This window comes from Ambystoma mexicanum, chromosome 1q (genome assembly GCF_040938575.1).
Source record: "Ambystoma mexicanum isolate Mex_15411 chromosome 1q, UKY_AmexF1_1, whole genome shotgun sequence".
Lineage (NCBI taxonomy): Eukaryota > Metazoa > Chordata > Amphibia > Caudata > Ambystomatidae > Ambystoma > Ambystoma mexicanum.
The window spans coordinates 1,303,946,383-1,303,961,393 of record NC_090922.1 but is presented as its reverse complement, the minus strand read 5'-3'; the positions used below and the strand labels follow the sequence as shown (position 1 = coordinate 1,303,961,393).

The following is a 15,011-nucleotide window of genomic DNA, read 5'->3' as shown; positions in this document are numbered from 1 at the left end:
GGGTTAACACATTTACTATATAAAGCCAGTGACTTCCATACTGTGGAAGTATACAGTGACGTTAGGCCCAGTTCCTTCCTTACACATTCAATTGGTATGGTCTTCGAAGCCTCAAAACCCTTTCCAAAACAGTCCCTTCAGGGAGGACCAAACCTTAGGATTTATAAAAAAGTTCGCCTCCGCTGCATAAGTCAAAATTGGAGAGACTTTTAGTTTATAGAAGTCTATAAGAGGTAAGCTGGAAAAGGAACAGTAATGTTGGTTGATGAGCAAAGCTTGTGATGCTAAACTTTTGACTTTGCTTCGCAGTCTAAGAACTCCTGGTCCATCATTAATATTATCATTTAATGTGATCCCAAGATATACCATTGATGAAACAACTGGAACTAGTTCCCCATTTAGGAACCACTTTAATTTCTTACTCTTGTTTACTTGTTTGTTTGGTCCCAAGGTTAGGATTTTTGATTTTGTTTCATTGATCCTAAGGGCATTTTACTTAACGTATAGCTCTAGAGCTCGCAGCTGTCATTGCAGGCCTATTTCAGTTCGATCCAGTAGTAATAGATCGTCTGCAAACAGCAGACGGCCCACTGATGACCCCACGATCTTGGGCGGGAAACTTCTTGTTGTTTTAAAGGCTTCAAACATATCTAATATAAACAGACAGAAGACTGCCGGTGCCAAACGACACCCCTGTTTCAGACAATTATTTTATGGTATATTGTTTGACAGTGTTCCATTTCTGTCTAGTCTGATCCTGAGTGACGTTTGGTTGTGTAGGGCCTCCAGGGGCACTCTCAGATCGTTTGCACATCCCCATTTTCTCAATTTGTTTCATAAAATTCTTCGATCTATAGAGTCAAATGCCTGTTATAGGTCAACTGACGCAATATGGATGGACTTATAGTTTTTTTGTTTTACCATGCATTTTAGTATATTAATAATAGACAGATTCAGAGTCGTGCCTATGCCTTTGCGGAAGCCCGACTGCCATGGGTCTTGATGATTAGAAGCCCATCTCCAAGCATTCAGTTGTCTCAAAACTACAGCCGCAAACATTTTACCCTAGTAGGGCGATAGGCCTAAAGTTGCGTGGATCTGACCTATCGCCCTTCTTGAATATGGGAACAACTGTAGACTTGGTCCAGGAAACAAGGATCTTCTTTACCCTCTTTATGACATCGAACAATTTTACCATGAACTGAGCCCATTTTTCCAGGTCTTTTTTTAGGATGTCATTAGTTAGACCGTCTGGCCCGGCCGCCCTTGAGGAACTTGCATTTTTTATCAGGTCTATGATATCCTGATCATCATACTTTAGATCCCATGCTTTGTTTGAATTTAGACAGCTGTTTATAGGGCCAGTATTATTAGCAAGATACAATTTCCGATAGTGGTCCTCCCACATCCGAGAAGATACTGGATTTACAATTCTCGAGTCCACCGGCAAACTCAAGTCGTTTATAAGTTTCCAAATGCCTGGGATGTTTTTACTTGTGATCAATTTTAACATTTTTTCACTATCCTGTTGTCCTATTTGGTATTTGTGTTGTCTCAACCAATTCTTAAAGTTTTTCTTACAATTTTTGAGAAGGGCTAGATTACTCGGTGAGTTTGATTTTTTTTAGCGAGACTACTTGCCCTGGCTACAGCTTTCTTTTTTGGCTGCGATTTGTTCATCAAAGGCGTGCCGGTGTACAATGGTTTGGGCCTTCCCTTTTCCCTTTTCGCGAAAAGCCACAAGTACGTCTGGATAATTTAAAATATCAGCTCTTTTATCTCCATCATCTGAGTCGAGCATCTTTAGGGAGTTTAATAGAGTTGATGTATCTCTCCTCTTTATTCGGAGCCTGTTTCCTCCTGATGTCAGTTCGTAGTGATGGTCTGGTTGGTGCCGCTCAGGGGTTTTAAAACGCCTATTCCAAACCTCACTTTCCAACTCAAGAATGTTATGATAACTCAGGTCCATAAGTACCACTACCAAGGACCTGAGTTTCCCCATCAATCCTTCAGTGACAAAGATGTAGTCCAGCGTACTGTCTTGACTTTCTCGTTTCCAGTTTTTTTCTGCAGGCTTGTCACCCCTTATGCTGCCATTGACCATAAATATTTCTCTCATAAGTAATTCTTGTTCTAAGTCAAGACCTGTTTTTATGTTCTCTGTGTGGTACTGTGGTAAGATCTCCATTTTGTTGCCGTTTTTATCAAAGCATTCCATGTTGAGGTCCCCACAAATGAACACCTCAATGTTTGTACAAAGTATCCTGGCTTCGTCTACAGTCTGTAGAAGAATATGATGGAAACACAAATTGATATGCGGGTCTCGGAGCTCGATAGGAGAGACACAGAGGTGCATTTGAAAATTGACGATTTTGAGAACAGAGAGCGAAGAAACAACCTCTGTTTCTTTGGTTTCCTGGAGAAAGATGGGGAATCCAAGAGTGACATCAAACACTCAATTTCTGTGGTCCTGCGGCTGTGGTACGGCCTTGATGAGCCCACAATCAATAAGGCGCACAGAGCTGGGAGAGGTGCTAGAGGCCCAAGGACAGTTTTGGAAGGAGATTCCATTACTACTCAGAAAAAATGAAGATCTTGGGCACAGCAAGGAGGGCAGGTCCCATAGACTACAGCTCTGCAAAAATAACCATCTTGAAAGACCTATCTTCTTTTACGCTGGCCAAGAGAAGATAGCGTGGCTTTTTTTACAAAATGGTTAAATGACAAGGGTGTGAGGTACTGCTGGGGCTTTCCTTTTTCGATTTCTTTTGAACATGAAGGCTACACTTACAAGCTGGTTACAGAGGATGACATTCAGAGAGTTTCCACTGAATTAATGGAAGAATCCCAGCCCAGTCTTTGGAATCTAGGAGACGTGAAGGAGGGAGCAGCAGGCCAAGTCCTGTGGATTGACAGGCAGAAGATTCCCAAATCCTGCAAATACAAGAAGCTCAATAAACCCACAGGTCGGGAAACGGAGCAGATGAGGGTGATGCCTTAAGTCTTTTATTGTCCTGCTTCACTTGCAGGTTGTTGCTCTAAGTTAAGACATGCGCACAGATGTGAATGTAACCGTTGGCTGATCGAAAGTGCCACTGAGAGTAAAATAAAGTGGGGTAGAGAGTGCTATCTAGTTATTATTATGAAATTGGGAGGGGGGCTCAAGGTTTGGAGCTTTGTGGTGTTGGTCCTGAAACCGGGAGGACTGCTGGTGATCAGTCCTGACTCGGGTGTTGTATCTGAGCAGGATTGGATGCTGAGGGAGCGGTAGGGTGGGGAAGGGAAAGTTGACATTTAAGAGTTCTTGTTCATTCTAAGATAGGAGAGCTTTGATATGGGGGAGTGTACAACGGTTTCATGTGAAAGGTGATCTATGGGAAGGTGGTCTCAGGAGCGGGTGGAGATATATAGCACTCTGCAATTGGATAAATGATGACAATGGGTGAGATGACAATTGACTCCCTCGATGTTCAAGGTCTTAACTCACGATGTAAATTTAAGAGGGCTAGATTAGACTGACTTTGTCTGGAGGAGACTCATAGGCAGAGGGTTAGGGAACCCCACTTATGGGCCACAGGGTAGGAGACTTATTTATAGTCCTTGATGTAAAAAAGAGAATGGGCGAGGCGATTTTGGCCACAGCCCACCTGATGTTCATGCGGAAAAAGGTCTTGACTGATCCCAACGACCTCTATGTCTTCATTAAGGGACGACTACAGGGAAACAGGGGCATTGTGAATTTTGGGAGGGGGTGAGGGATGAGCTGCTGGTGTTAGTAGAGGGCTGACTGCTGGTGGGAGGGGATTTTAATATGGTGTTGGACCCCCTCAAGGACCGCATGAGTTTGGGCAGGGTGGTGGAAACACGATTGAGTGAGGGGAATTCATCCTGTTTTAAAGAAGTAAATGAGTTCCTGGGTTTAGTGGATTCACTTTCCCTCCACCTAGTGAGAGACAGACCCTCTACCTACTTTTCTGTGGTCCACAGCTGCTATTCATGAATAGAGTTAGTACTTGTCGACAAACCTTTGAAGGCACAGGTTCTGGACTCACGGGTCACCCCAATTCCCTGGTCAAACCATGATATGGTGACAGTGGTAATAGGGCTGGGCGCCTCCCCCACTAGGAGTTGGAGGTGCAATGATTTTTTTCTGCAGGACAGGGAAGTGATCAAGAACGGTTATAGGTGAAAGGATCGAATCAAAAGGATCGAATGACAAAAGGGTCGAATCAAAAGGACCGAAAACAAAAGGATCGAAATTTCTTTTTTTAATTTTTTTTTTTGGGAGGATCCCCCCAACCCCTGTTTTTGTGGTAAAACCACTTTTTTTACCTATACGGAACCCCAAAAAAATATATGTAATTTAAAAATAATTCGATCCTTTTGTTTTCGGTCCTATTGCGTCGACCCTATTGCATTCGATCCTTTTGTAGTCAAAACTTTGACTGGACACCATCAAGAACTACTCACTGCTATAAAGGATTATTTTAGCTTTAATGACACAAGGGAAGTGAGTGTTCAGACCGTATGGGAAGAATTTAAGGCTACTATCTGGGTGTTCTTGATAAGGATAGGCTCACAGAAAAAGAAGGCGAGGAGGGAATGGAAGGCTGTGTTCCGCCAGAAAATAGAACAGTTGCAGCCAGGGGAGCTATATGTCACCTGCGGTAGCGAGTAAACTGTCACGATACAAGGCACAATTAAATACCATCCTGGTCCAGGACACTGAGAAAAAACTCATGTTCTTGAACCAAAGGTACCATGAAAAGGGGAAAAGGCTGACAAGATTCTGGCGTGGAGACTGAGGGAGGAATAGTAGCGAAGAACGATTGGGGGCATAGAGTCGGAGGAACGGGTCGTCAAGTTCGACCACCAGTGCATTACAGAAGAATTTACTAAATACTATAGCACTATGTACACCTCAGAATCAGACGATACGGTTGAGGAGTTTGATCAACCAATCACGGTGGAAGAGGTTCAACGGGCAATTCAATATATGAAGTCAGGAATAGCTCCAGGGAAGGACAGATTCTCAATGAAGTTTTATAAATTGGTTAGATCACTACTCTCCCCGTATCTGGTGAGAGTCTTCAATACCTGCTTAGAGGGGGAGGCCCTGCCAGACACAATGCTGATGGTGAAAATAATAGTGATATATAAGGAGGGAAAGAACCCCAGGAAGTGCACTTCCTATAGACCAGTCTCCCTGCTGAACAGCAATGTGAAAATCCTTGCAAAGATCTTGGGATCGAGGCTGGAAGCAGGACTGCCAACATTGGTCCATGGGGATCAAGTGGGCTTTATCCGGGAGAGACAAGGGTCAGACAATATTTGGAAAACTATAGATTTGATTCATTGTGCTTAAATGGGCGACTAGCAGGCCTGCCTCATATCACTATGCTCGGAGAATGCTTTTGACCGGGTGGAGTGGCCCTTCATTATGAGTGTCCTGGGGAGAATGAGGTTTTGTCCGAATTTCCAGAAGTGGGTTAGGGTGCTGTATTGCAACCCCAGGGCAAGGGTCCAAGTGAATGGAGGCTTCTCCGAAGTACGGGATGCCCCCTGTCCCAGCTACTATGTGCCCTGACCATGGAACCACTGGCGATTGTAATTTGGTAAAACCAACGTATTAATGGATAGCTAGCAGGGAGATTGAATGTAAATTATCGCTATTCGCAGACGACATACTGGGGTATCTCACTGAGGTACAGCAGTCGCTCCCCGCATTAATGGAACAAATCTCGATTTATGGCCGCTTATCTGGCCTAAAAATCAATGTGCAGAAATCATGCATCATGCCAATTCGAATGCATTGTCCCCTATTAGACTAGCGGGAGAGATACTTGGGCATAAGGGTACAACCTTAACAATATTTTGTATCTAGGGATACGACTCACCAGAGATCTGGAATTAAATTTCACTTACCATCTTTGAGAAGGCACTAGATCAATCAATTACAAGGAAAGGCATTCTAATGATATTGTATAAGGCTATGAACCTGTCGGCAATGTTGGGGAGACAAACTTTCCAGAGATATTGGGTCGACTTGGTGGGGTAGGAGATATCAGAGGAGGCCTGGGCGAAAATATACAAGGTAAACTTCCACAGTGACCTGTTTACCTCTTCAATGGAACATAGTTATAAAATGCTGGTGGGATGGCATAGAGACCGTCCGTGTCCTAGAAGGTGTGGGCAAGTGGGATCCCTTTCTCATAAGTGGTGGTGCTGCCCCAAGGTCAAAGTGTTCTGGAATGAAGTGTTGAGCTGGCTGAAGGATATTACATGGATTACAGGGATACAATTGGGTTTAGACCCGTTACAGATGCTTCTGGGGATCCCTGCAAGGAAAGAGAATAGGCTTCCCAGCACGCTGGAAGCAATGTTGCGAGCAGGATGCCTGGCCATCGCCCAAGGGTGGAAAGATGAATACCTCCCATCATAGGCGGTCTAGGTACAAAAAGTACATACCATGATGGTGATAGAAAAACTGAATGTGGTTGTTAATGATAGGCTTGAGGCATTCACAGGGGAATGGAATGCTCTTTTATATGGGAGGGAGGAGGTTGTGGGGGCCCCTGCAACCCTGACTGAGGTGTGAATGGAGCTCAAAGGTATGACAGGCGACAAAGGGAGCCGAAATATAGGAGTTCAAGTGCACAGATTACAGACTCCAGAGTCACTGAATAGAACATACCAGAAGGTACACAGAGGCTGTATTGAGACAGAACCTTGTTTTGGGGTGGAGGGAGGGGATGGACCTTATTTACAGGGTGAGTTAAGTGGTTGTTGTTTTGTTGGTCCGTAGGGGCTGAGGGGGTTACCCTTAGAAGACTGGAGGTTCTTGGGTGTCAGGCCCTGGGATTCTGCAAGAATGGGGTTCCCCAACCTAGGGGGATTTGGGGGATGAAACATTGAAATACTGGCATTTCTACGTGGATTAAGGGTGATCCATGTATATTATGTTTCATTAAATGCCAATAAAAACTAAGTTTAAAAAAAGATTATTATGCATGCAGAAATTAGAACTTTGAAATTAAACTGCGAGATAAGCCCAGAGGCTATGATTTCTCTAATTAAAAAAGTGAAACGAGCATGAAAAAATTGGGTTAGAGGCTCCAGAGTCCTTTGCTATCAACATGATGTGAATGATATTGGTCAAAATAATCGGAAAGAAAATGCTGAATGCGCTTTCACTGCGCATTCGGCTGGGAAAAATAAATCGAAGCCCAGGGGTTGCAGGGTTTTTCCCCGCTCCCTGTGTTCAGCAGTATGAGCTTCAGGGATTTGTGGGCATGTCTCCCGCTTCCATGAAATTGGAAGCGGGGGACAATAAAGATAGGAAAAAAAAGAAAAAGGGACCCTGCAGCGCCAGCTACGACCCACGTTAGTGGGAGGGATCTGACGCTGCAGGGATAAAGGAGAGTCAGCAGCACACTTCTGTGTGTACTGCTGATAATGCAAGTTGGAGGGGGAAGTGGCGGGGGGATGCAGGATGCCGGGAAAGTGATCTATGGGATCACTGTGCAGTTGGAATCCGATATTTTCAGATTGGCATTTTCGCGCTGCATAGTAATCATGTAGATCCTTGCTGTGGCTAAGCTATCAGCCTTGAGAAATCAAGACACTCTCCCCTTCTGCTATCTGATGAATATATAGACTGTTCACAGCCTGAACATCGAATTTCATCAGTATCACAACAACAATGGGTCTCGCATTTCGGTAATGTGTTCACTAAACAATTAAATGCAAACAATAAGCAGGTACTTCCATTAATACCTACAGTCTGTAACTGAACCCTCTCCATTGATCGCGAGTCAATATTAGATGTTATTTTAAAGATCAGTCCATCGCGGATCCCAAGCCCAAATAATCTTTCTAATATATTATTTAAAGCGGATCCGGAAACATGGACTTAAATTCTGTTTGTTTCATTTAAGAATATTGAGCACACTTGCACTTATCCAAAAACTTGGTCCACAGCCTATATATTACCGATTTAAAAAAAGGTTCAGCCCCATTGAATTATCTCCCTATAGCGATATTGTATGCGGATTGCAAGGTATTCTTGCATCTCAAAACATGGCAAAGGGCAATAGGTAGAATCCCACAATGGCAGACAGGTTTTCACAAGCATTACTGCACATCCCTAAATGAAGGTCACACTTAGTGAAGTCTGGCAGAAGAAATACGATTCACTTTATGTGGCCACTGTGGACCTCTCAGCTGCATTTGATGCATTTGAGTGAGGTCTACTGTGGGCAAAGTTACAGAGATGGGGAATCCCCTATGGCCTCTTTTGGCTAATAATTGGTCTCTATTGCAGTTCGAAAGTAAGGATATTACTTGATCAAGCGGGTACATTGTCTGTCAGTATCTCTACATCTAGAGGTGTCAGGCAGGGTTGCGTGCTAGCGCCCTGCCTGCTCAACCTCTATTTGAGTCACACCGGCCAATTTTTAACAACAGCAGCATTGGCTTTCACTAGAGTTCATAATCTGAAGCCAGTTTGGCTAGCCTATGCCGATGATTTTTTAAATCTTTGATGTCACTCTGATTGGCCTCCAGTGTCTCCTAGATGCTTTTTAAAATTTTGCTGTGTGTCATAGTCTCAAAATCAATCCTAAGAAAACTAAAATATTGTAATGTACCAATAAGAAAAAAGTTAAATCCTTTGTTTGGCATATTAACCATGAACGACTTGAAAAAGTTAAGAGCTTTATATACTTGGGATTCCCCATCTATGTGAAAGAGCATAGGGCGCTTGTTGGGGATTGGCTAATGTCACGTGGGGCTGCGCTCTGCCATCAACTTTGTTGATATGATCTTAAGTATGGTAGATATTCTATTTTACTGTGCTTGAAATTCTACGAAGGTAAAATCGTCCCAAAATTACTGTACGGTATTGAGCTTACGTCACTGTGGGCTCTTGACTTAGTGCAGCTTATTGAGGGGTAGTTTTGGAGAACTGTTGTGCAGGTTCCAACAAGCATACCTATTGCTGCAGTTAGGTATTAGTTGGGCCTCAGTCACTTAAATATGGAGCCCAATGGATATTTCTTGACTTTCACTACAAAATACTATGCCCAATTAGTATTCCTTCTTTATATTAGGAGATGAAAGCGCTTCTTAAAGAGAGAGGCAATACTTTTGTGTGTGACTTTTCAAACTATTGTACACAACTACTATCTAAGTTGGGGCTGTTTCCTGGCGATCTTGTCGAGAACCTGTCCAAAGTAAAAAAAGCTCTACTCAGACACGGCAGGGCTCACACGCTAAATACCTTTCACTCTTATGAATTGTTAAATCATTTGAGACTTGATTTTAAGAAAGTTGGATTTCTTGCTCCTGATCTTTCCATTTATCCACATCAGTCTATTAGACGCCTATTTTTTAGGTTTAGATGGAATGTGATCTTAACAAGGGAGATTCTTGGCCGTTATAACAACTCATCAAATGATTATAGTCTTTGTCGTTTTTGCAGTTTGCCTAATTCTATTGAAACTTTGGAACATTTGTTAATTTGTTTGTCCTAAACTTCCTTGTAATCGAGACTGCACTTTAGGTTACTGTTACCAACAGTGCCCCTGTCGCTTTGGAATCTTTGAATGGCGGGACAAACTACCTCAGTGGTTCTGGCGGTAACAAGTTTTTTAACATCGTTGCAATTGAAGTTAAGATGTAATAGGTTACTTGATGTTTTTTCATAATTTTCTTTTTTTCTTTTTCTCTTCTTGATTTAATGAATTACCAACCTTTTAAGAATGTAATACTTATGAATATATTTTACTTAATGAATTATTGTCACAATTCTAATCTAAAATTGAATGGTTTTAATTATGCTGGTCTATTAATCAAATCTTTTTGATTTGTTGATTTTTAAATTAAATGTTTAATTATGTATTTGTTAAAGGTTATTAATTAACCAGAAAACAATAAATACAAAATAAATACAACAATTTATTTTTCCTAGAATGAGCAAATTGGAGAGAGCGTCCAATGGTTTCCATTGACTATAAACTACATCTTGGCTCTTTCCATGTTAATGTAAGGTCTGGACATCCAGGGCTGGATAGGGGAGAGGCACTGTTGCAGTTAGTGGATGTCATCAACAGTTAAGATCCTTAGTTACAGTTGGACCTGATACTGGTGCATTTTGATGTCTAGATTGATGATGGATCAGGAGTTCCCTTTTGGGTTCCATGGTTGGTGAGCAGGGAAAAGAGTATGGATCGTTTAGGCCCCACTAGTGATAGAGCATTCTTGGGATTGGTTTGCGCTCATCTGGACAAGTTATTATATATTTGTGAGGTAAAGGTAAACCAAAACAGGGCCAATTCATTGTATCTGAGAATTTTAGTAGGGCTTTGGTCAACAGTCGTAAAGGCAGCAAAGTGGTCAAGCTGGGCCAGTAGGCAGCATACAGAATGTTGTCAAAGACCTGAATGGTCACTGTGTGTGAGTGATGCATTGACAGTGTAGGTGGGTGGTGTGATTGATTCTCTTTTGATCCTTTGGGAAGTTGATGCACTCATGGTGTTGAGGGTGTGGTGTGAGGGCATCTCCTGTGATGGAATTTGCTCAAAAGGTGGGTAGAATTTTGTCTTTCATGAAGGAAGATCTGAGGTTGCCTAGGATCATGGTAAAAAGCTCCTTCCATTAAGGTCTTGACCTTGTTCCATTTTGGAACATTCCATGAGGAGATCTGTGTGAAGTGGTTGGGGTTCTCAATGAGTTGTCTACTATTGGCAGAGGAACTCATCAATGACATTGCATTTTCTGACTGGGATTTAGTTCTAGTATGGGGATGATCTTTAAGGATGCTTTCTTTTGTTGACACCTTTGGATAATGTTGGCATGTTAAGATGGTTTTGGCAGAAGTGATCAAGTTCTTGCCTGCTGCATGTAGGTACTACAGGATGGCGAGGGGTTCCTGTATTTGAAATTCACGTTAGATTTGTTCTTGACGTCTAATGGTATATTTGCTGTTGGTAAGCTCTGCAGAGTACAATGGAATGGATGGTTTGCATGTGTTGTTAGTGATTTCAGGTGGAAATGGGTGTTGGCAGCATATATCAAGAAGTTGTCTGCATGCTTAGCAGGGTGTTGAAGTTGTTTATCATGTCAGAAGTGAACACTATGAGGGTGAGGAATTTGTATACTGTGCTCATGGGGGAAGTTCTAGAAGGAGTGAAATGACATCTTGCATGGTTTGGATTTACTTTGGTGGCTAGATGCATGTGTGTGATGAGGTTCTATGGTAACTGAGGTGTGGCCTATGCAGCCCAGGGGTATAGATGCCACACGTTTGATGTCTGATAAAGATGTAAATACTAGCATGTTTGGAGACTCAAGGATGATTTGAAATGTTTGTCTGTGTCTTTCTCCGTTGATGTAGATGCCAGTTTACATTTTTAGAGTTATGTTATTGGAGTGTTTGATAGAAGTTGTGACAAGCTCAGTGAGTTTGTCAAGAAAGGCATCTTTGTTTGTCTTGGGATGTTGTCAGATCGTGTGGAAGGTGGTTGTCTTTGGTTAGAGGCAGGTAGGAGTATGAAAGAGGTGAGATGAGAGGCTACTTGGAAAGTGCAGGTCCATGATGACTTGTGGATGACAGAGTATGAGGAAGAGGGTATAGGGATTGTGTGTAGTGATGAAGCCAGAGGTTTCTGAGGCATGGAGGACTCTGCTGTTTGGTCGTTAATGAGTATGAGGTTGGTTGATTGTAGAGGGTGGTTGATTGGTGGCAGTGCGTAATTTGCAGATAAATGGTGGAAGGGCCAACATTCTTTCTAGCACACCTTTGGCACATCAGGGCAGGCATCTCCCGGTGCACTGTGCTTCCACCCAAGGGTGCTTCGCGCAGTATCAACATAGTTACAGCAAAAAGCTGTAACTCCCGCAGGTCTATTGGGGGGGGGGGGTTCATGGATGCACTGGCTATGGCATATGCGAGATTTTCAAATATCAATCAACCTAACATAAAATAACAAAACTTACTCGTTTTATCTTGAAATGAGACAAATGTTTAAGTGCTTCTTTAAACACATCATCCACATTAACACTTTGCTCTGATTCCATTGTGTCAATAGGAGCATGTTGAGCACCTATCCACAGGAAACAGAGCAAGTCTTCTTTCCTCCTATTGGAAAAAGAATGCACAAATGCAGCCAAAATGAATTGATGACCTTGCCTGCCAAACACTGAAGCAATATCTTCTTGCATAGCTTTGTAATCAAGACAGGCACTTCTCTTTGTCAGTGACCTTTTACTTGGCTTTACCCTTGTGTTTCTGCTGCTCACTGGTGACTGTCCAGTTGTTGTCATCCCACTGTGCTCCGGCAGTGCCATCGATTATTGCAGGTACTGAGCTGAGTGTCATTCAGGAATACTGAAGCAGTATGTGGGCATGGCCAGCAGGAGCACCCACCATTATCACCTGCAAAGTCATTGTTATTCATGAAAATGGATAACTAGCATTGCCGTAGCTGTGCTAGCTTGGCTATGAGGTTCATGAAAAACAAAGAGCCAGCCCAGCATGCAGAGAGATGTGGCCAGTGCACACCTTTGTTGCTTGTTGTGTGACTGCGACTGAATGAGAGTTAAAATAACAAAGTTGCCTAAACACCACATCATAATCAAACTGAGTTGGATACAATAAGTGAGAGGGCTCAGAAATAAGTGCATGGGCTGAGCCCTGGCAAACAACCACACACATTAATAACTGATTGGTGGTAGTCAATGGGATGTGCATGAGTTAGTTGATTGGGCGGAAGTGAATGGGATGCGTGTGAGATAGTTGATTGGGCTGAGGGTGGTTGATTTGTGGAAGTGAATGGGATGCACGTGAGTTCGTTGATTTGGCGGAGGTTTTATTTTGGTGGAGGTGAATGGGATGCGTGTGAGTTAGTTGATTGGGTGGACGGTGGTTGATTGGTGGAAGTGAATTGGATGTATGTGAGTTTTGGGAGCATGAGGTTGTATTGTGAGTTGGGGTTTTGAATGTCAGGGGGGATGGGGATCCAGAGGGGTGTCATGGTGAATATTTTGTTGGTTACTGTGGAATGGAGGAGCAGGAATGATGGCTTTCGCTCTTGCCAGGCACAAACAGGAGTCACCCCTGTCCTTTACACCATTTGGCAAATGCTGCCTAAGCAGACCGGAATAAGGTAAAGGACAGGGGACTCTGCCAATCAGTGCTCACTCTATTTTAGTATCATGTTAGGTGAGCACACTGCTTCCTGGCTTGAGTGGCAGTATTGGCAGGAGCAGGCCTGGTCATGTGATGAGGTACTTGTGAGTTGGAGTCTATTAGCTTGTTGGTGGCATTGTAAACAGGGTCTCTGGATTACGGTGGAAGTGGAATGTCTTACGGTAGGGGTGATCTATTAAAGTTTCAGGAAGTGTACGTGAAATGTACCCTCTCTATTTGCGTGGGTCCTCTGTTTTTCTTTCTGTTCTTTCAATAAATAAGTGACACGGGCATGAATAGCGTATTTAGTGTTTGTTTTCATTTTACCATGTCCTCTTCAATAACATTGGAGCACAGTTAATTGGAACTAAAGTATAGCTCTAATTAAGAGTAATATATTTACTGTGTTTCATTTCTAGTACGACACAGATGTAGGAGAGCAAACCAGCTACAGCATCTATGACGTGGCCCCAAACTGCATGTACACACTACAAGTTCGATGCAAGCATGCTAACCACAAAGGGTTCTGGAGCGAGTGGAGCACAGCATTAACACTAAGTACAACCCAGCAATCAAAGTAAAACAGCACAGCAACAGAAACACTGCCATCAGCAAGACAGACATCGCTTAGGAACATGATTTGGGAACAAAGACTATGAATTTTTATTTGTTTTGTACATTGTTATTATTTTGCTAAATAAATTAAGTTATATATACACAGCATTCTGGTTTTGCATGTACTGATCAGCAGTTGTGGCTAAGGTCCAGAGTATGATTTAGATATAATAACATTGATACAGTGCACTAATCAATTACTGTAATATACCAAACACAGCAGCCCAATTTATAATATTTCAGCATGGCCTGTAAACAATGCCTACTACTGACAAACCATAGCCAATGTACTAAATTCTCTCTCGCCTCACTGATCAGTGTGATCAAAATGTTTTCTTCCTTGGCTGCCTCTCAAGTAGAATTGGTAAACATAGGTAGCGGTAACAAAGGTAGTGATCAAGTGTGGGTCAAAGGGCATTCATTGGGGTGAGTGAATTGAATTTCAGCCTGCAACGAACATAATATGTCAGATAACCATAGCTTGTGAAGTTCTGAAAATGTTGATCGCCTATCAAGGGACTGCAATGGTTGGCTCTCCATATCCATTGGACCACAACACCAATCAGCAACAGCATCATAGTTAATGGTGATGAATCATGAGAGTCGTGGTCCCAAATATCTGGAGAGCCATGGGTTGAAGACCTCTAGTATAAATTGTAGGATGCAGTTCTGGACGTTCTACTTTAGAAAGCCTTTTATGCACAGGGGAGAGCAGCAAAGTGGGAGCCAGTAACTAATGCCTGAGCTTTCCATCAGATGCTGAGATGGGAGGTAGTATCTCACAATCTTCTCCCTCGTCTCGGGAGGATAGCTCAGTGGCAACGTGCTCGCCTTGGAATCAAGACGCCACAAGCAACAAAGGTTTGATCCCCGGGTCCACGCTTAGAAACCTCTGGGTATTAAGCGTGTTATAAAAAGCCCATCATAACATATTATATCGTCACGGCATGCCATTGCAAGTAAGAATTTGATTCTCAACCATTCACTGTATACTTAAGAAGATGTGTGGTGGTCCTCCAAAGTATTTTTTCGACCATTGGCTGGTTACCTTGCTGAACACCTTGAGTGCTGTTCTTCAGTGAGAGTGTCACACAGTGGTTGATTGTGGGTAATGAATAAAGGCACAATTGATTAATTTCATTTTCTAATTCAGGGGACCTTCACCTCCAAACCACACATTGTGCAGGACTCAAAAGAAGTAATTATA

The 15,011-nt window shown here is 42.7% G+C and overlaps 1 protein-coding gene across 1 annotated transcript in view; it reads left to right on the top strand.

The window, feature by feature from the left end:
* The window catches only part of LOC138522289 (cytokine receptor-like factor 1), a 134,082-nt gene extending 120,172 nt beyond the window's left edge, over nt 1–13,910 (top strand). The window contains exon 6 of the mRNA XM_069635390.1: nt 13,609–13,910. Within this exon, the coding sequence (XP_069491491.1) occupies nt 13,609–13,770 (162 nt within the window). The 3' untranslated portion in view covers nt 13,771–13,910. The remainder of the gene's footprint in view (nt 1–13,608) is intronic.
* Nucleotides 13,911–15,011: the final 1,101 nt, after the last annotated feature.